General features: G+C 48.9%; 1 protein-coding gene across 2 annotated transcripts in view; it reads left to right on the top strand.

Moving 5' to 3' along the window:
• Positions 1–20,127, top strand: part of ADAMTS17 (ADAM metallopeptidase with thrombospondin type 1 motif 17) — a 244,956-nt gene that overhangs the window by 212,476 nt on the left and 12,353 nt on the right. For both annotated transcript variants that reach the window (XM_074317645.1, XM_074317646.1), the window contains 2 exons: positions 14,533–14,737; positions 18,434–18,586. In XM_074317645.1, the coding sequence (XP_074173746.1) occupies positions 14,533–14,737; positions 18,434–18,586 (358 nt within the window). The remainder of the gene's footprint in view (positions 1–14,532; positions 14,738–18,433; positions 18,587–20,127) is intronic.

Here is a 20,127-nt window from a genome sequence, read left to right on the forward strand (position 1 = left end):
CATTAAGGGCAGAAATTAGCACCGTGGAGGTAACGCATGTGTGCTGGCCCACACACACCAGGCGCTGGCTCCGCCGTGTTTTTCCTTCGGAGACTCCTAATCCGCTTCCTGGGAAGGGAACGCTCCCTGGACACTTGGCAAGAGCTTTATACATATCTTGAGCACAGGAGGGGGGAAAAATTTCATCTACACCTGCCCAGTGAGTTTCCAAGGACGACCTCAGGTCCAGCCATTCTCAGACAGCTAGTCAGAAACAAGACGTGGGCCTCGGGGGGTGATTTTCACGTCACAGGCAGTGGTCCTACTGTGCCAGCATCCCCTGGGGTCTTGTTAACCCATAGATTACCGGGCTGCCTCCCAGAGTTTCTGATTCAATAGATCTAGGGAGGGGCCTGGGAATCTGCATTTCCAACAAGTTCTCAGATGATACTGGTCCCACCTCGTGTGGTAACAAAGGTTACTTAAAATTTTAACTTGAGAAGTCTGGTGAAAATGGTAATTGAAAAATGAAAAGAAATAAAATATGTTTTTAAAAAGGAAGTATGGTGAGAACAGCAAGGTTTGGTGGATTGAGTCCTATGACTTGAATTCCACGGCGTATGCAGAAATCCTCCAGTGGAAGGAGAGTGTGTGGCTAATCCAGGAAGGAAAGGTTGTCAGTCATCTCATCTTCTGGGACGACAAGGCCCAGAACCCAGACCTTTGAGGGGAGAGGGCAACTGGAGGTGGGGAGAGGCAAATGGAGGCTCAGACAGCTGGTCACCAAAGTTCATAGACAAGGCATCCCCACTGCTCTTCTCTGAAAAGATAAAGGATGCTGGGGAAAGGGCCCATGACTCTGACTTTAATTCTGGCAAACCAGGAAGGAGGAAGGTGTGACAGTGACAAAAACCTGGGAGCAATGACTGCCCGTGCCATTTTCAGTTCGCCACACCGTTGGGAAAGAGAACTCTGAGTAAGGTTAAGCACACCCCTCGGCTTTGAGGAAACAGAAAACATAAAGGTCAAAGTAGAGCTCATTCTGATCCCTTCACTAAAGAAGGGGTCGCTACAGCTCAGCAGGTAGATGGAATTCTGGAACAGTCGACTGGGACCCCGTAATCATGGACAGACCCAACCAGACATAAGAGAGGAGACTGATACAGGACCAGGGGTTACCTGACAGCTCTGGGTGAGTCAGATGTGAAGGCATAAGAACGCCAGGGAAAGCAGCATGTGTCAAGGCCAAGTAGAGGATGAAGTGGCCCCTGACAGCGTGGGCCAGGCAGGCAGAGGCCTGCAAGCCGAGCCCTGCTTACAACCAAGATGGTGTTTTGTTGTTTATTAAAGTAAACTCCAAAGTAAAAAAAACTGGGGAGGATAAGCCCAGTAAGGCCCAAATGCTGCCCCAACCCACTGTTGCTTTGCAACCAGGAGAACGGGGTTAGAACTGGGACGGGGAGAAGAAAGCTCACGAAGCTTGGCGGCCAAGAATGTCTCTGAGAAGGTACAGCATGAACCCCAGGAAACAGTGTGTGTCCAAGTTCAAGAACAAGGATTCAGCTGCTGGCTTCCCATCCTAGCTTCACAATTGCCACGGGAGGACCTCAGCCAGGCCACTCAGCCTCTGTAAAACGGGGGATACAGAGAACACTCACCTCATAAGGGCTGTCATGAGAATTATATGAGTTAATAGAAACAAGTTGCTTAGACAGTTCCTGGCACACAGTAAGTGCTAAATATGTCATTTTTATGATCACCATTATCGTCATGATTTTTTAGACGTGTGCAAAGCTCCATTTCAGGAGGAAATCCAATCTAAGTGACTGCAGAACTCCACAGATGTCACCTCCAAGGCTCTGCTGATGACCTAAGACATCATGGCCAATGGGAGAAGAGCCAGGAGTCTGAGAGTGGGTTCCAGTATCCCAAATGGATAAAAGGGCAGGTCCCCGGAACGCAGTCTCAGCCTGCTGTCAACCCCTGGCACACCTGGAGGACAGATCAGTGATTTAGACCGATGGTTTGCGTGTGCATTTTTGAAAGGAAGGCTGCGTGCTTGCTCCAAATGAGGGAGGGTTTAATGAGAACAGCCCGTGCCTGACAGACTGTCCCTGGGGGTGCAAGTCAGGTTGCAGAGCCCTTAGCAAGTCGCTGTGATAGCACTATGGGTGAACCTGGAAAACAGGAGCAGTCTGATGGCCCGTCACCGTGGAGCTGCAGCTGGATCCTGGTCTCCTCTGCCTACATCCAAGGAGGCCCCTGGTGGGTCTGTCTGCGGCCCTGCCTGTGGAGTTAGTCAGCCTGTCATGACTACTCTGGTAGGACTGTGGCGGGGATGACCATGGAATCAGGTCCACAGACACGTATGGCTGTTAAGTGGCAGGGCTCATCCCAAAACGAGGCAGCCACACTGTTCTTTCTCCCTTCTGTCACCCTTGTGGTTCCTGGGCGTGACACAGAGACTCCTAGCTGTCTGTGGGGTCACGACAGCACAGCAGACCAAGAAGGAAAATGTGACACTGAGGGTTTTATAGCTAGCAAAACTGTCCTTCATGTATCAAGGCTTTAGAAAACCAGTTTTAAATATGCAGGAGCTGAGGATACTCTATGCATGTGCCCTTCTGGAGGAATCTTCTAGAACAGGACCCGGCAAACTTTTCCTAGAGAGGGAAGATGTTAAATATTTCAGCTCTGCGAGCCATCTGATCTCTGTCATAACCACTCACCTCTATTGTTGCAGCACAAAAGCAGCCATAGACAGACCATATATAAGCAAATGGGCAGGGCTGTGTTCTAATAAAACTTGATTTACAAATACAAGTATCAGAAGGGACTTGGCCCTCAGGCTATAATGTGCCAATCCCTTTATGATAGGATGCTCTTCATCTAACCAAGAGATAACTGGGGGACACTTTGGTAAAAGGGCTGATGGTAAACATGTAATATGTTTAGTTGTAGAGCTAAAAGTAAAGCAAAGGCGGACCCAGAAATATTTAACAATGAAGATGTAATAGCTATGAATATTTATGCCCCAGTTATACCAGAAATAGTTGTGAATCCTAAACCACAGGAGATGCAGAAGTCAAATGTAACTTGTATTCATCTTTTGTTATTGATATATATTAATACAGTTTTTTTTCTTTCTTAAAATATGTACACATTTTTTTGGCACCCTCTGTAATAGAAATTTCTTGGGCATAGGAGATATTAATACATCACTTTCACTATAAGACAGATCAAGTGGCAAGTGGATAGAAAATAAGGAAGGATATAGACGACCTAAACTGCATAATGAATAAGGGAAGACATATGTATTGAGCACTGCACCCCGATAATAGAGAATGCACCTTTTTCTCAAGTGCACATCGAACCTTCACAAAATATGATCATGTATTTGGTCACAAAGAAAACGTCAGTAGGTTCAAAGACATGGAAATAGTACAAACAATACTCTCCGATCGCAAAGCAATAAAGTTGGAAATCGATAATAATATGTTTAAGTGCAAAAGTCCCCTCTACCTAGAAATAAAAATATACAGGATACAGCACCCAAAGCTGGCAGTCACTCAAAAGTGGGGAGACCTGAGGGTTTCCACTGATATTCAACGCAGCCTGAGCATTTGAAGCTGTTCCTTCATTCACTTATTGAACAAGATTTAGCTGAGCGCCTGCTGTGTGCGATGTGTGTCCAGTTGAGGCTCACCTCAGACGAAGAGGTTCCTCTCTGTTCCAGATTCCTTTGGATGGGAAAGGCTGACGGAGAAACAAGGCAGCTCCAGTCCTGTGGGAAGAGCATGTGTCTGGGGCCACGGGGACAGATGCCCTCCTGGAATTTGTGTGCAGGGGTGTTGAGGTACCAGGAAGCAGTAGCTGTGTTGCATCCCACCAGAGACGGGTAGACTATGCAGGGAGAGCCCCCCCTTGCCTCTCGTTGGCTGTGTGATTCTGAGCAGGTCACTTCCCAGGAGTCTCCCTTCCTTCATCCAATTGGGAATCAAGAGACAACAAAAGCACATAGCATCTGCCTACAAGAGGGTCCATTTTGCATTGTTCTTATGACTTGTTGTACTTGAAGCTGGTCAACTTATACTGGTACACATATTTGTTAAGGCTGCATGCTACCAAAACATTGCCTCGCTGGGTATGTTCAAAGTAAGAGATGGGGGTAAAGGGTGAGTGGCCTGGATGCTGCTGCCTCATGAACATCGGAAGACTAAAGAGAGACCTCGAAGGATTTCTGAGATCTTTTTCCCCCAGTGCCTTTATAGCCTTAGAGCATCCATAGAGCACCTAGAGAGCAAGAAATAACTATTCTGGTGCTTCAATAGGCCAGTGAAGCAGATGTCACCCGTTTTAGTGTCATGAGCTCCCCACTATGCGTAGTTCCGAGCAGTCCTGTCTGGTCTTTTGAACGCATCATGCATCACCTTGGACCCAGGACTTCAATGTCTTCCCTTTGGAAATCATCCAAAACATGGACAAAATTGGCAACTATCCAAATGTCCAACAACTATGTACTAGGTAAGTACCTTGGCTCTATCTATAGGATGGGGCGTTACGCAAGCATTAAAACAATCACTTGTGAGAAAAGATTTTTGCTTCCGCTATCCAAGAGTGAAATAAGCAAAATATAAAATGATTTGTGTACGGTATGACATAAAGGTTAAAGAAAATAAGTGCAGGAATAAAAGACTAGGATGGTGTGTGTTCTTCGGTTCTCTTGCTTTATGTTTTTACGCACCTTCCAGATTTTCTACAATGTGCATGAATTGTATTTATAATTTCTAACTAAGTACATAAAACATATGGCTATAGAAGCGATTCCTAAAATGTGTGACAGTGTAGACAGAGATGCCCCTGGAGGCCAGAACAAAGATCATTCTAGGAATGGCGGGTCCCTTCTCCATTTTCTTCATTGACAACCGTGGAATTCAATTAAATTCCAAAGAACAGTTGTTGGGTCCTCAACAGGCACAAGGTTCTTTTGGGAAACTGTTCTTCCCAAGAGCTGGGAATAAAGCTCAGACAGGAATCATCCACAACAAGGCGTGATGTAGAAGCATCTTTTCTTGAAGGTGGGGACTTAGGGTGGGGAGGTGGAGGGGGACGGCCGGTCTGGTATGTCCCTCTTGGTAGGAAATCCCTCCAGCCCAATCCAGTAGAAACACTTTCGCTGAACAGATACGAAGGAAGCTGTTTTGTTTTTTGTTTCTCTTTTTTTTTTTTTTTTTTTAAGTTTACTGGGGTGACAATTGTTAGTAAAATTACATAGATTTCAGGTGAACAATTCTGTAATACATCATCTATATATCACATTGTGTGTTCACCACCCAGAGTCAGTTCTCCTTCCATCCTCATATATTTGATCCCCCTTACCCTCATCTCCCACCCCCCACCCCCCTTACCCTCTTTTTTTGTTTTTTTGTTTTTAATTAAGGAAAAGAAGCAGTGTTCTAGTGAAAACGTCATCCTGACATGATACTTGCTGAATAAAAAAATCTCAAAAGTGTACAGGATGATTCAATGCCCCAGACTTAGGAAAGCCAGAAATAAAATAAATGCCTTTCCTTTCTGCATGGAGGACTCAGGGATATGGTTTCTGCAGCTCATTAGCTATTCAAATTATTAACAAATTATTATTTTCAATTGAAAGTGGTTGTGGTATTCATTAGTTCCTCTCATGCCAAGGCTGTGTGCAATTTACTCAGAACATGAATTATCCAAAGCAATCCAAAGTTTCTAAATAGGGTTGGACCAGGTTCACTGATTTTGGCCCAGCCAGTGAGTCAGGGCTGAGTGGCCGAAGAGCTCCGTTACATAATTTATTGGGAACTTAATTGACACTAATTGTTGTCTCTTATTCGCTTGCCTGAAGCACATGTGCCTAGCATCTGCTGTGACTCCATGTGGTTGGGATGTTTGAACCGTTCTGGGAAGTGAAATCAAGGCCACGAATATTTTATCATGGATGTGTCCCTCTGTAACTTTTTATAGGGAACTTCTGGTGGTTTCATTAGCCAGCGGCGTTTACTATACAGTATCTCTCCAGTGTGCTGGAGCCGACGTTTAGGGTGCAATCAAACCACACTGCCTCCGTGAGACCCATCCCTGAAGAGGAGTGGGCAGTCTGTGAAGTCAACGTGTTGGGGGGCAGGGGGGGCAGAACCTGGGTTTTTCTGTGATGTGCCTGCTAAAGGCCTGACTCAATCCAAATAGCAGGTGATAGAGCAGGTTGACTATATGTGACCCAGCGCTGGCACATCCACGTGAGAAACAAATGAGGAGGAGCCATTCGTCTCATTTCACAGACGGAAAGACTGAACCTGGGGGAAGTTTGGGGAGCAGTGTCATCGCAGACTTCGGCAGTGAACCCAAATGAGAACCGAGCCTCTTGCCTCCTAGAAGGCTCTCCTCTATAGCAAGGTGAAGATATTCTTGGGGAAAACAGCACCATTCAGACTATTTGTGGAACCTTAGTGGTACCAAAAATCACGGCGTGTGCATGTAAGACCTCCAGGAGCTCCTGGAGGGGCAGGCATATGAGATCGGCTAGTAGAGAGCAATGAGGAAGGTGCATCAGCCAGAGGGAAGAGGTCAGCCTCTCCGGTCAGGAAATAGCAGACAGTCTGAGGAGCGAGGAGTTCTCTGACCCCGATCTGGCCTAATTCTCATTTTTCGTTCGAGAGTCTCATTTCTGTTTGTTTGCACATATTCCTGAAAACGTCTGCAGTCCTTGGTGGAATGATGGGCTGAAGGACTAAATGGCAAGGTTGGGCGTTGAGTGCCAGGCCCAGGACATAAAAGACAGGAGGCGCTAGGGAGCCGCTGAAGGTTTTGGGGTAACAGAGTCACATGGCGGTTCCTGTGGCAGATGTGCACAGATTACTTGGAAGGGAAAAGAGATCACATGCAAGGAGCCAGTAGGAGACTTGTCACAATACCCCATGCCAGCGTGGCCATGGAAATGGCGGAGGGAAGCTGACTTGAGACCTCTTGCGAGGCTGGCTTGGTGGCACTTAGTGACTGTTCGGACATAGCGCCAGGGTCAGTCTGAGCTAACCTCCAGGTCTAACCCTGCATGGCTGGTCTCTGGAAAAGGAGGGGCCACTGGAATTTGGTGGTGGAGAAAAGAGGAATGGTTTGTGACCACAGCTACCCAGCACCAGAGGCGTGGTGGGGCTCCCCACTGACTCTAGTCTGTGGTCACACAGGCCCGGGTCCCCCAGGGTGCAGTCAGCATTCCCCTGCGTCCAAGTACTTCTGGTAACCACGGCATAGGTTAAAGTCTGCCGAAAAATTAATAAAAGGGAGCCAGGGAGCAAAAGAGCCAAAACTAACCCAAGCGAGGGCCGAGATACTTTGGAGAATGACGGAGGAGGAGGCCGTGGGGAAGCGAGAAGGCAGCGTGGCTCCCAGAATCTGAGCAGTCAAGGAGGAAGCAGGTAAAATCGGGCAGAGTGATTGCCCCGTGTCAGAGCTGTTGTGTGACCTGGGGGCTGTTCCAACACATTATGTTCACCCAGGGTCCTTTTAGTGCAGGAAGGTGGGCACTTCAGGACGCTAGCCACTGAGCAGGGTTTGGGTCCTGCGTCAGTAGCTGTCTCCAGCCTGGAGGTCATGTCGGTCACCCTGAGAAATTTCAAGTTCACCATGGACACGACCAGCCGGGCCACCACTTCTAATGCAGCAGCATATTATAAAACAGCAGCAATTGCAAATAGACCCACAGAGAGTGACCTGGGAGGTTATTGTCGAGGGGCCTTGCTGGCTCCTGTCTGCTCTCCAGGAGTTGGGGAGCACCTTTGGCAGGAGGGGTGCAGGAAGCAAACGGGAGGCTTGCCATTAAAGGTAGTCGTGGGTGGGGAGGCGGGCAGAGCTGTAAATTCCCTCGCTCGTAAAGCTGTGTGCCAGAAGCCTCGCAGGGCGAGCTGGGAGCCCCGTCAGCCAGCTCTGCAGGCTGGTCGTCTTGGAGCCCTGCCTGTGCCCCTCTAAACACAATGGCGGTGCAGCCCTTCCCTTCCTCACCCCCCCTTCCAGAAGACGCAGAGCTGGCTCACTCCAAGACTAGCGAACCCCCGCTAGGAACATTTTCGGAGGGTCTTAATGAAATTCTGAGCATTTTCATAGCCAAAGTGGGGCAGTGGCGGGGGTGGAGTGTCGGGGAGGTCTGCTGGCGTGTTTTCACGTGGAATAATTTTGTGGGGCCGGGCAGCTGGGACAGCTGGGCAGGGACTCCTGCTGGTGTGAACTGAGCCTCTGAGTGGATTCTACCACCCGCTTTGGGGTCAGGACTTCGGTGTCTTTTTCAGGCTGGTACCAATCAAACTGGTGTCTTGGGGAAACAGTGCCACACAGTGAATCTGGAAGAGTCTTTTTTTCCCTGATATTCTTAGGACACAATGCGCGGGACTAATCTTGAGGCAAAAAAAAAAAATAAGAAAAACGACAAATGTGTGTGTGTGTGTGTGTGTGTGTGTGTGTGTAATAGGAGTTTGAGGACCAAAGCAAAAAAGGAAACAATGACTGAGGACCTGTGTGGCAAGCGAATGGTACAGAGTGGCCTCTTCAGGTGACACTTGGAGGAAAATACACATGCGACTACTTGGGCTGGGATTTAGGACCGCCACGGGCACCGCCTCAGAATATTAAAGTGTGAGGCCCCAGCCTGGAGCCCATGGGGCTGAATTCCACAGCAGACAGGTCTTGACCCACAGAGGTGTCTTAAGGTTTTAGAGCCCCTTTGCAACATTTTAAAATCTGGAGATTGCAATAAGACTCGGGATTTTCAGCTGTACTTTTCAAAAGGAACGATGTGGCAACACGACCCACCCAGCCACATGGCACCAGGAGGCTGGGACCAATGGCTGCCTCTGAGACTGGGTCATGCATTTTCAGTTGACCACAGTCGTGGTCACTCTTTGTGGCCAAGCTAGTCCGTACTGGCCTGGCTCTGATTTGTGTAAGGACTTTTCTTATACAGTCTTTCATGTGTGCAGAAAAGGACTGAGATTAACTCATAAACACCCACGTCTCTACTTGCCGATTTTAACAAATTTTCATGGTTGCTGTATTTGCTTTGCATCTTTTCAGTAATAATATAGACACATTGAAAGTCCTCTTTGACCCCTCCCTACCCCACTCTCCTTCCCACCCCTGTTGGTGTGCATGCTCCCCATTTCACACCCACTAGGCTGTCTATCACCCAAAGGACAGACAATAGCAAAAATTTATGAGGGTGGAGAATGTAGATCCTTCATGCTCGCTCTACTGGAGGAATGCAAAATGGCACAGCTACTTTGGAAATAGTCCGTCATTCCTCAGACCGTTAAACATAGAGTAAACATAGCCAGCAATTCCACTCCGTGGTATATACACCTAAGAGAAATGAGAACATACGTCGACACAAAAATTGTACACAGGTCTTCACTGCAGTATTATTTATAACAGCCAAAATGGGGGAGCAACGCCAAGTGTCCATCAACTGATGAACTGATAAATAGAATATGATATATCTATACTGTCAAATATTATTCAATAATAAAAAGGAATGCTACAACATGGATGAACCTAAAAAACTTTATGCTCTGTGGCGTCCGGTCAAGATGGCGGAGTAGGGAACCTCTGTGCTTGCCTCCTCCCATGACCACATCAAAATTACAACTAAACTGTAGAACAACCATCGTTGAGAACCAGCTGAGGTCTAGCTGAATAACTAAGGCTATGAAGAAGGGTATAAAGAAGAAGCCACAATGAGACTGCATCCTTCTCTATAAATTGAACAAAAAAATACCATGCTAAGTGAAAAAACGCCAGTCCCAAAGAATCACCTAGTATATGATTCCATTTGTACGAAATGTCCAAAAGAGGCAAATCTATAGAGACAGAAAAATTAGTGATTTTCTAGGGCTGAGAGGGATGGTGGCAGGTGGATATTGGGAGATGACAGCTAGGGGTATGTGGTTTCTTTTCGGGACAACGAAAATGTTCTAAAATTGATTGTTATGGTGGTTTCACGACTCCGTGAATGTATTGAATTGTCCTCTTTACATGCATGACATGTGACCTCTATTTCAGTGGAACTGTTAAAATGGTTCTTCCACTTAGTGATGTGTGACCTTGAGCAAGCCACTTCAGCTCTGTGCCTGGATTTCCTCACCTATAGAATGGTTCTACATAGGACCATTGCAAGGATCAAACAAGTTGGGTCCTGTCAAGGGCTGAAGACACCGCCTGGCACACAGGAGGCTCTCAAAAGGGTTAGCCGGTGTAAGATCTAGAGAAACATTTTCCTTTCAACCGTATGTTAGCTAAGTGTTGAAGGCTTCCCTCCCTCCCTCCCTCCCTCCCTCCCTCCCTCCCTCCCTCCCTCCCTCCTTCCCTCCCTCCTTCCCACAGCAAATGAGAACTAATCATAATGACCCAAGGATCTTTGAAGGAAAATGTGGAAAGTTCTCAGATCCTGGCCCATCACCCATCTCAATTTTTAGGGCTGGTCTGATCATATACCTGCTCAAGCCTAGAAATCAGTGTGTTTGTCAGTCTTGAAGGCTGATTTCAAGTTGTTGCTTTCAGCAGTCCTAAGTTTTAGGCCTACAAAACAGAAAACAGAACTGTGTCTGCATTGACGGACCTCCCTTCAGGCAGAGCTACCTGCTTCCAGAACGGCTCAGATTCACAGACAGCATGTTCGCGCCTCACAATGCACTTCAGGTTTTCATTTCCTCTTTTGAAAAACAAATATGTGAATAATATTACTTTCCAGGAAATGGCTATGAGAACTCATCACGCTCCAGTTTTACATGGAGAAATGCTGCGTTGATGCTTAACGGGCAGCTGGAAAGCGTCGCTCTCGTTCCCCTGGGAGAACGTCACACCCTACGTGTTCGGTCCCAGTTGTACCTCCTCACCCCACTCCTTTCACAGACAGCTGTTCAATAAAAGCAGCCACATATCTTCAGGGACTATAAATGGCATACGTGAGAGTCACGTTTTGATTGCTCTCAAAACAGAGCTGCTGGCGCCAATCTGCCCTGAGCTTGGAGAGCGACTCGGGCAGATAGGAGAGTCTGACACTGTCTAGAGTTCTCCTTGGTATTGTGGGGAAGGGGCCCAGGAGGTCTGGCTTTGGGCCACCCGGCCTCTGCCACATCTCGTCACCCCCAGGCCCTCATGGTGACTGAAACTGCAGGTGCCCTGGGAAAGGCTTTGTCACCCATAGGAGTGCCACAGCCCAGTGGACAGCAGCCTTGCACAGAGAGAAGGGGGAGGGACTCATATCCCCAGCGGCCACCCCTGGACCGGGCATCTCCCTGGGGCTTTTCCTATCAGAAATTCATCATCCATCTGGTCCTCACAACGGGGGGTAAATAACTCATCTCAAGTCATAGGGTTCAGTACCCAAACAGGCCTTCTGCCGTTTTCCCTATTTCTCGCCTCCGAGTCATGTGCATTTTTTGACAAAATGGGAATCCTGTTTCTACTTTAATTTAGCTAATTAGGGGACCTTCCTCAGCCAGTGCCACATCTTTCCTACTGATACCTTTTGGAGGTGGATAAAGTTGACACTGAACCCCGTGGACAAACCAGGTGTCAGCCTGAACCTTTGTCAGGTTGAAATACAACATCTCCCACGGTTTTTCACGATTGGAAGTTGTTGAGAATAGATCACCTCCCAGTATGCTTTTTCGGGTTATCCAGACTTGAGATTCCCTTGATATCCAGCGTGTAACTGTATTAGGAGAAAGTGATCCAAAAGGTGCCATTGATGCTTTGTGACAACAAAGTCACACATCAGCAGATTTCACAAGATCTTTGCCTCGTTTCAGTATCAGCCGAATCGAGATTTGACTAGAAACTGAATTTTTGGATAGAAGCTGAAATTTCTCAGAACTGGGAATGTGGTTGGCAAAATAATGGCCCCCAACGATGTCTGCGTCCTACTCCCTGGCACTTGTGAATGTGTTAGGTTGTATGTCAAAGGGAAGTGAGGGTTGCAGATGGAATTAAGTTTATGTCACGGGTTGAGTTGTGTCCCCGAAAAGATGCTCAAATCCTAACCCACGGGATCTCAGGCTGTGCCTGTATTTGGAAGTAGGATCATTGCAGATGGAATTAGTTAAGATGAGGTCATACTGGAGTGGGGCGGGCCCTCCTCCAACCTGCCTAGTGTCCTTATAAGAAGATGGCCATGTAAGGACACGGACACAGAGAGAACACCATGTGAAGACAGAGCCAGAGATTGGAGCAGCATGTCTACAAACTGAGGGATGCCAAAGAATGACGACTGTCCCTAGAACGGAGAAGCGAGACGTGGAAGAGACTCCTCGAGCCCTCGGAAGGAGCCAACCCAGCTGACTCTTTGACTTTGGACTTCTGGCCTCCACAGCTATAAGAGAGGAAATGTCTGTCATTTTCAGCCCGCCCCCCCCCCCCCCCCAAGTTAGTGGTCCTTTTTCCAGCAGCCCTAGCAAACTCAGGTTGCCACCCAGCAGGCTTTACACTAGAGCGATTTTCCTGGATTACCTGAGTCGATCCAATGGCATCCCAAGGGCCCTTAAAAGTGGAAGAGGAGGGCAGAAGAGGTCAGCATGATACCACATGAGAAGGACTGAACTCGACATTGCTGGCTTTAAAGATGGAGGAAAGAGCCATGAACCAACGAATCGGAGCAGCGTCTGGAAGCTGCAAAAGGCAAGGAAACAGAGTCTCTGGAGGAACCAGCCTTGCCAACACCTTGAGTTTAGCCCAGTGAGACTCCTGTCAGATTTCCAACCTCAGAGATGTGAGATCCTAACTCTGTGTTGTCCTGAGCCCCTTCGTTAATGGCAATTTGCTGCTGCAGCAATTCGAGGAGAACACAGGGTCTCAGTTAGTGACGAAGCTGCCCGATGTATCTGATTGGAATGACTGAACTTGAAGTGTGTGCCAAGGGCCTGAATTGTGCTGGACCCTCTGACTCCAGAGGAAAGAGGCACGGTGGCCCGAATTCGGGAAGTGTTAATGGTGGCTTCCTCGCTAATTACAGTTTTATTGCCTTTAAGAAGAGCTGCTAAATCAAACTTGGCTAATAAATGTCGCTCTTAAGGTTTGTAGGGGGCACAGGTGAAAAAAAAAAAAATGAGGCTTACGTTGTAATCGTAATAAAATGGTTTTATGGAACTGTAGTTCCCTTCCCAATTACTGGACGTGGAATGAATGACATTTTACTCTGACGTTCCGCATATCAACATAATGTCCCATACTTGTCTCCTCTGGCCCCCATGTCCCTTTACTCACCTCCGCCTGGGCAGTGAGCCTAGTACACTGATTGTCTAGCTGGTTCTGTGTGCTCTATTATATTATGTTATATTCTGTACATATTGTTCACTGATGTGCTATCTGTTCCCGTTAGAATGGTAAGAGGCAGAAGGCAGGGCTTTGTTTTGGTCACTGCCTCATCAGAACCTAGAACAGTGCCTGGCATTTGGGAAGCCCTCCGTGACTACGCCGTGCCTGGATGGGCGAATAAGCGGGAAGTGGAGAGGAAGAAACTGTTGGCACCATTGATGCTTCCTTAAAGAAACCTGCCCGTGGGAGGACACCGTAGGCATTTTGAAACAGTGGGATGGCATGAGCAGATTTGGCTGCAGGTGGAACTTGGGATCGTTTTGACTGAGGAGGAAGAATTGACTGGTTATCAGAGCTGACCATCTGGAACTGAGCCAGTTTGTCGAGGGGTGAGCTCCTGGGAGCTAGGAGTGTTTGAGGCTCATGCAGGGCCCAGAGTAGGAGAGGGTGCTTTAGTGTCTTCTCGGCTTCCTTCCAACACGCAAATGTTAGGCAGATAAGTAAAGGGTTCATGGAGCGCTTTCAAACTGATGGCCTCAACAGCTTAGTCTCCCCACAGCCCACAAGTGGCCTTCTCAAGAGTGATGGTCACCACTCAGGAAGGCCCTCCCCTCTTTGGAAAGCAGCGAGTACCTGTTTCTGGAGTGTTCAGGTGGGCCCTGGGGCGCTTTTTGTCAAGGGCTGTACCAGTCAGCTTTTGCTGCTGTGACAAACAGCCCCACAATCTCAGTGGCTCATAGCCGTGCCGTGTTGTTACAGAGAGCGTCCCTGCATTGGGACCTGCTACTCTCATGGCAGGGGCAGGAAAGAGAGAGTGGCAGAGCCAAACTCATAATCTCACTCAGAGCTTCTGCTGGGACATGGCTGGCTTCATGCCCACTCACACCCTATTGAACAAAGCTTGTCACAAAGCATCAGGTGGGAAATGTCATCCCCCTACAAGGAGGGTGACCAATCAGGAACGATAACTTAATATGTTCTGTGCAGAAAGATTTCTGTATTGAGTGGGCCTTTGGACCACTCAACTCAGCTTGTTTCCCCCTCTGCTCTGATACACTGGGATTATATCCCAAGTTGACTGCAGGACTCTGTGTTTGTCTGTCCCCCTCTCACCACAGGCCCAAGATTCCGTGATCTGTCTGAAGGGCCCTGTGGGGAAGCTGGCCTCTCCATCCAGTATCTCTATCCAGTATTTCACTCACTGTCTTTCCTTTTTCTGGGCAGGTGGATGGCTGGCCCATGGAGCCCCTGCTCAGCGACCTGTGAGAAGGGCATACAGCAGCGGGAGGTGACCTGCGTGTACCAGCTGCAGAACGGCACACATGTTGCCACACGGCCCCTCTATTGCCCCGGCCCCCGGCCAGCACCCGTGCAGAGCTGCGAAGGCCAGGATTGCCTGTCCATCTGGGAGGCGTCTGAGTGGTCACAGGTAGGTGCCTGGGAAGCCGCCGGTGGTGACCCGGGCCTCGGGGCCTTGTCCACAGGGACCCCAACATGGTACCTTTTCCTTCATTGTGTTTGTGACATGTCCCCATGTATCACAGCCCTTGCCAGCCCCCGGGTCAACTCAAAGCTGTATTCTAGCTCACGTATGATTAAATTCCATCCGAGGTAACCACATGGCTAGAAAATATGGATACTGCGTCATTGATAATATATACCACAGCACTTTTAGGCCTATTTCCTATGAAAATTCTCATATAAATACAGAAGCATGGATGAATAAGCAGATAGGTAGGTAGGTAGGTAGGTAGACCAACCTTTAGTATCTTTGGGTATATTTGAACTATAGTGTGGTCAGCTTGGGAAGGTTGTTTCAAAGTCTTTCCTTTCACTCTGAGACAGTCTTTGTAAATTGCAGGAGGCAGGCGGATGCTGGGAGGGATGGCTTGTACTGTGCAACTCGGAGTTATAAATCTCACGGCCATAAACCATTTTGCAAAGACGGGAATTAAGCCTTAAGTTTTCAACTTTGAAGAGCAATCATGGAAATAACGGTTGATCTTTGGTAATGTCGTCCTTCGAGGCTTTGCATTGACTTTGCATTAATGATTTTAATTGTTTGGCTATAGAAGAAACAACCAAAAAAAGCTGAATAAAGGGCCAGCGTCCCTCAGGTCCGCCATCAGATGTGTTCTAGAAAAGTCAGAAATGCTAAATCCAAGACACTCTTCAGTGTGGAAAATATGTTTAAGGTTCGCTTTTATTGCCAAACAGTTGGAATTATTTTGAACCAGAAAGTTATTCAGCCCATTCTTAATGAATGAAAGCCTGCCCTTGGCTGTTCTAAAACTGAGTTTACTTTTCAGACGGATCTTGACATGTAACCGTTTAAAGACCTGAGTCTTTAACCTACCCTTTATGATAGTTTAAGGAAAGAAGAAAGTTAAAAAAAATTTTTTTTTTAAATTTATGTGTACTTAGGTTTGTAAGTTTAACAATCAAGGGATCTTTGAGGGGGGCCGGGGATACTTGCTGGAGCGGTAGGGGAAGGTAAGCTCCCACCCCAACCCTATCTTTCTCCCCTCCCCCATCTCCCATGAGCCTTAGTCTCTATCACCTGGCTCGTGAACCAAACAAGATTTATGCATTCATCTGATCCAAAAATCATAAAATTGCCATTCAGACTTTCTTATGAAAAAAAAAATAAAGCCTCTTTACCAAATACCAAAATAACCAAGCCTGATGTTATCAGCTGTCATCATGGGATTAAAGAACATTGTATCAGAAAACGGGAGCCAACTGAAACAAGATTTATAGAAATATCTCTGTCTGTGTGTTTATCTACATGCCTGACCCTAATCTGGAAATAGTCTCCACACCAGTTGGTGTAAATGGCTCAGCCCAGGCTCGAGGAAAATCTTTCTAAACATTTAACTTGGAATCAAATCTTACCCCCCGCCCTCCATGAGCTGCTCGAAAAACTGGTATTTCTACCACGTCGCCAGGTAGTGAAGCCCCTCTGATATTTTTTTTCCCCGGCAGCACTTGGGTTTACATGTCTCGTGGGAGAGTTTTTGTTGATGGGGTGCCTTTATTCAGCCCGCGGTGACAATGACTTTCAGTGTCTGCTGCCCAAGAAAGAAGAACACATCTCAAGAAGGAAGCAAGAGGTGGTGACTGTCTCCTCTCCTCGGCTTCTGGGCAGAAACCAAGAGAGAAACTAAACATCATCCCCCTAGGTCCCTTCCGAGGCCACTCTGGCCCATGGGCTGCTGGTCAAAAGGGCCGAGCCATGGTGTGGTCAAGATGTAGACTAGATGTTCTGTGTTTGCAATTGAAGGGAAACAGCAAGGCACACAGAACAGAGTCAGACAAAGCAGACACTCAGGAGGAAGTGGTGGGTAGGCGCTTAGTAGGGAAAAGAGCCAGTGGCATGAGGTTTGATATCAGGGAGATGCCCACGAGTCAGATGGTGAGGATGGAGTTGATGAAATGGTCGGGGAGCAGCCCCACACAGAGAAGCAGGGGATGACCCTTCCACACAGTAACCCAGGGCTCCCAGCAGCAGCCCTCTGGCCCCAACAGCCGGCCCGGGCAGTTCTGTGGGCGAAACCTGCTATGGGCTGACCCGTTGCATCTGAGGTCCCTTGAAACCAACCCTTTACCCTGCATTCAGTATCAAATATAGTACGTGTGCTCTCCCAGGTGACACCACAGCCAGCTCTGAGCAGGTGTATTTCTTCTAAAACTAGCCAGTCTAAATTAGCCTCAAGAAAGAGAGGGGGTGGGTTAGAAAGAAAGAAAAGAGAGAAAGAAAAGAAAGAAACACAGTAGGACCTTCAGACAGAGAGATAAATTTATAGGAAAAATAAAGTTAGATCGCATTTGGGGATAAATGTTAATGACAGAAATATAAAGAATACCATTTATCCTTTATATATGCATTTTTTCAGAAGTCAAGTTTGTTATAGCTGACAAAATACTCGCTGCTGTAGCCTCCTGTATTTTAGGTAAAAGAAGTGAGGATGAAAACGGAAGCTAGAGTTGTTGGGGTTCCATTCCGTGCCCCTTGGGCCCTGAGCACTCCCCACGATAGCGCCGGTACCCAGGAAATTGCTCTGCCGATGGATCTCCCGGGCAGCCTACGTGTGTGTCTCGGTGTCCGCACAGCCTGGCAGGCTGCAGCCTTCAGCCCACCATCCCTGCGAGTTCTGTGCTTGCTGCCACCGTGGGGACAGGGCTTCCCTACGTGGCAGATCAGCGGGAGGGCTCCCCAGGTCACAGGCGGTCCCCTCTGCTTGCTGGCCAGCTCGTGCACTGTGTCCGTCATGCCCTCCCATGTCACGGACCCGCTCTGCCTGGGCTTCCTTCTGCTTTGGGTTTTGAGGTGAGGAAACCCCGGCCGGGACTCTGTCACTCCGAGTCCCAGGTGGTGCCGGCCAGCAGGTTCCACACGCACCTGTAGGTCCCCTGTGCTTAGGCCCCGTGGCCCCTCTGCTGCTTGCTGCCTGAGGGCGTGGGCACCTTGCACTCTCAGGGCTGGCACATCATTCGTTGTCCTTCAGACCCTACCCAGGTCCCCTCCCCTTGCCATATCTCCCAGGAAGTAACATAGCACAGGGAGCACGGCTCTGTGGCCATCCTTGGTGGCCACATTAAAATCGTCTTTGAAGCTCCCTGCCTGGGCTGGCCAGCTGCCTTGTGTGAGAATCACGTGTGCTGTTGCTTTCCTTCTCCTCCTTTCCCACCCGGAGCGGGTGCTTGGCCGCAGTCTGGCCCGGGCACAGGCTGTGTACCTGGAGCCAGCTGGGGGAGCCAGCACCTCAGACCTGTGTGCCCAGTGTCCTCACCTGCTCCCATGGACCCACCAGCATTTACCCTTGAACTCACCTGCTGCCTTGGTCTTTGAACCTAAATTCCAGTCCTTCAGCTTGACCTTCTGGGTGCCCTGAGTTCTGCCCCTCCTGACTCCGTGACGCTCCCCCATCAGCAGCCACTTGGGGGGAGTCCCAGCTGGGACCCGGTGCAGAAGGTTCTAGAAGACCAAGAGGCTTTAAGGGCACACATGACACCCTCGTCCCTGCATCCCCAGCTTTGGCTCTGGCGCTGAGTAGGGCTGACGAGGTGTGGAGGGACTTGAACCGAGTCGGGCTGGATTACATATTCCCACGGTGTCTTGCAGTGTTCCGCCAACTGTGGCAAAGGGACCCAGAAGCGAACCGTGACGTGCACCAACTCCCAGGGAAAATGCGATGCATCCACAAGGCCGAAAGCCGAGGAGGCGTGCGAGGACTATTCCGGCTGCTACGAGTGGAAAACTGGGGACTGGTCCAAGGTGAGTCTGGTGTGCCCGCCATTCCATCCTGCCCGGCAGCCCAGCGGACTCATGAGGCAGGCACTCGGCTCTCCCCACGGGCCTCAAGTCAAGGCAGTGGCCCCAGTCTAACCAGGCAGATTCATTTTCTTCCCAAACTCAGCACCTGCCGGTGACCCCCCACACAACGTGCAAATTGAAGGGAATGGAATGCCCGCCAAGGCACAAAGCAGGGTGCTCTGGATGCCACCCCGTGAAGCATGCTGGCTGCGCCCCAGCATCCTGCAGGGGTTTGGCCTCACAGCCATCCCAAGAGCCTCATAAAGGCTAGGGAGCCGTGGCCCAGACACACAGCCGGGGGGCTTGTGGGCCAACAGCATTTTCCTGTTTCCGGGATGTGTGGGTAGAGAAGCAGACGGGGTGGGTGAGGGCGGGCAGGGCCAGAGTGAGGCCGTGCAGCTGGAGAAAGCAAGCGAGAGCCCTCCCCCAGAGCCAGAGCAGCGCCCCTGGGCCAGGGAGGGGTAAGCGGCATTCGGATGAGTGACAAAAAGCGATCTTTGCTGTGTAACCTCCTTTGATTTACTCACCTGACACCTTGGACAGACAGGTGCCTGTTTACGCCAACAAGAGAGGTGAGTGCTGTTGTCACATGTGAGAACCATCCAGTATGCGTTCTAGAGAGGCTTTTCCCCAAAACTGTAACATTTTTAATGAACCTTTGTAATGTCTCACTTTCTAATGACAGTTTCCAATGAGAGCATACAGTATGTTTCTGTTCACTTCCGATCTTAGCAACGGAAAACTCCCCATCGTTTCTCTCACTGTCTCTTCTCTGGAAGGTTGCAGACTGATGGCCCGAGAGCCACTGGTTTTGGCGTGGCCTGTACAGTCTTCTTGAACATTGTGGAATTAGTTGCTAACGTTTAAAAAGGGGAAAATTTCACCTGGAAGTTTGGATTTGGGCTTTTCTACAGAAATCTGGCAACAGGGCCCCGTGGGCTGCGTCCTCTCATGGCCACTGTGGTCTCCCCAGGCCATGGTTCTCTAGTTCCCCACGTTTCTTGCAGCCACTTGGATCTACCTGCTTGGCTCAGGCAGGTAACGTGCTTTGTGCCTCTGCTTTATGGAGGAAGGGCTGGTTTGCCCGTTGGAGAGCAAAACTCATTGGAATCTGGTCTTTGCCGAAATGCCATTTCCGCTGACACACAAGTCAGAATCCAAACTCCTCCAAACCCCTGGAGTGCATAAAAGCCAGATTCCTCAGGTTCCATTTTGCTGGCCGTGCTGACAGTTTGCTGACAGGACGGCATCTGGATAACGGTGAATTTGAGGAAGACCAAAACACCTCCTTCCTATGTACTCCTGGATCAGAAAATCTGACCCAAGCCATAGAACTGAGGCCAGCAATCCAGTGTCTCCCCAACTCAAGCACAGGAATGTAATAAACCTTAGCAGGGAGCTGCCAGAATGAATCTTAGATTGGAGGGGAGACTCTACACGAAGGCTCTTGCACAAGAAATATGCCATCAGAACCCACAGTCCTGGGTTAGAGGCATTACGAG

This window comes from Rhinolophus sinicus, linkage group LG13 (assembly GCF_036562045.2).
Source record: "Rhinolophus sinicus isolate RSC01 linkage group LG13, ASM3656204v1, whole genome shotgun sequence".
Lineage (NCBI taxonomy): Eukaryota > Metazoa > Chordata > Mammalia > Chiroptera > Rhinolophidae > Rhinolophus > Rhinolophus sinicus.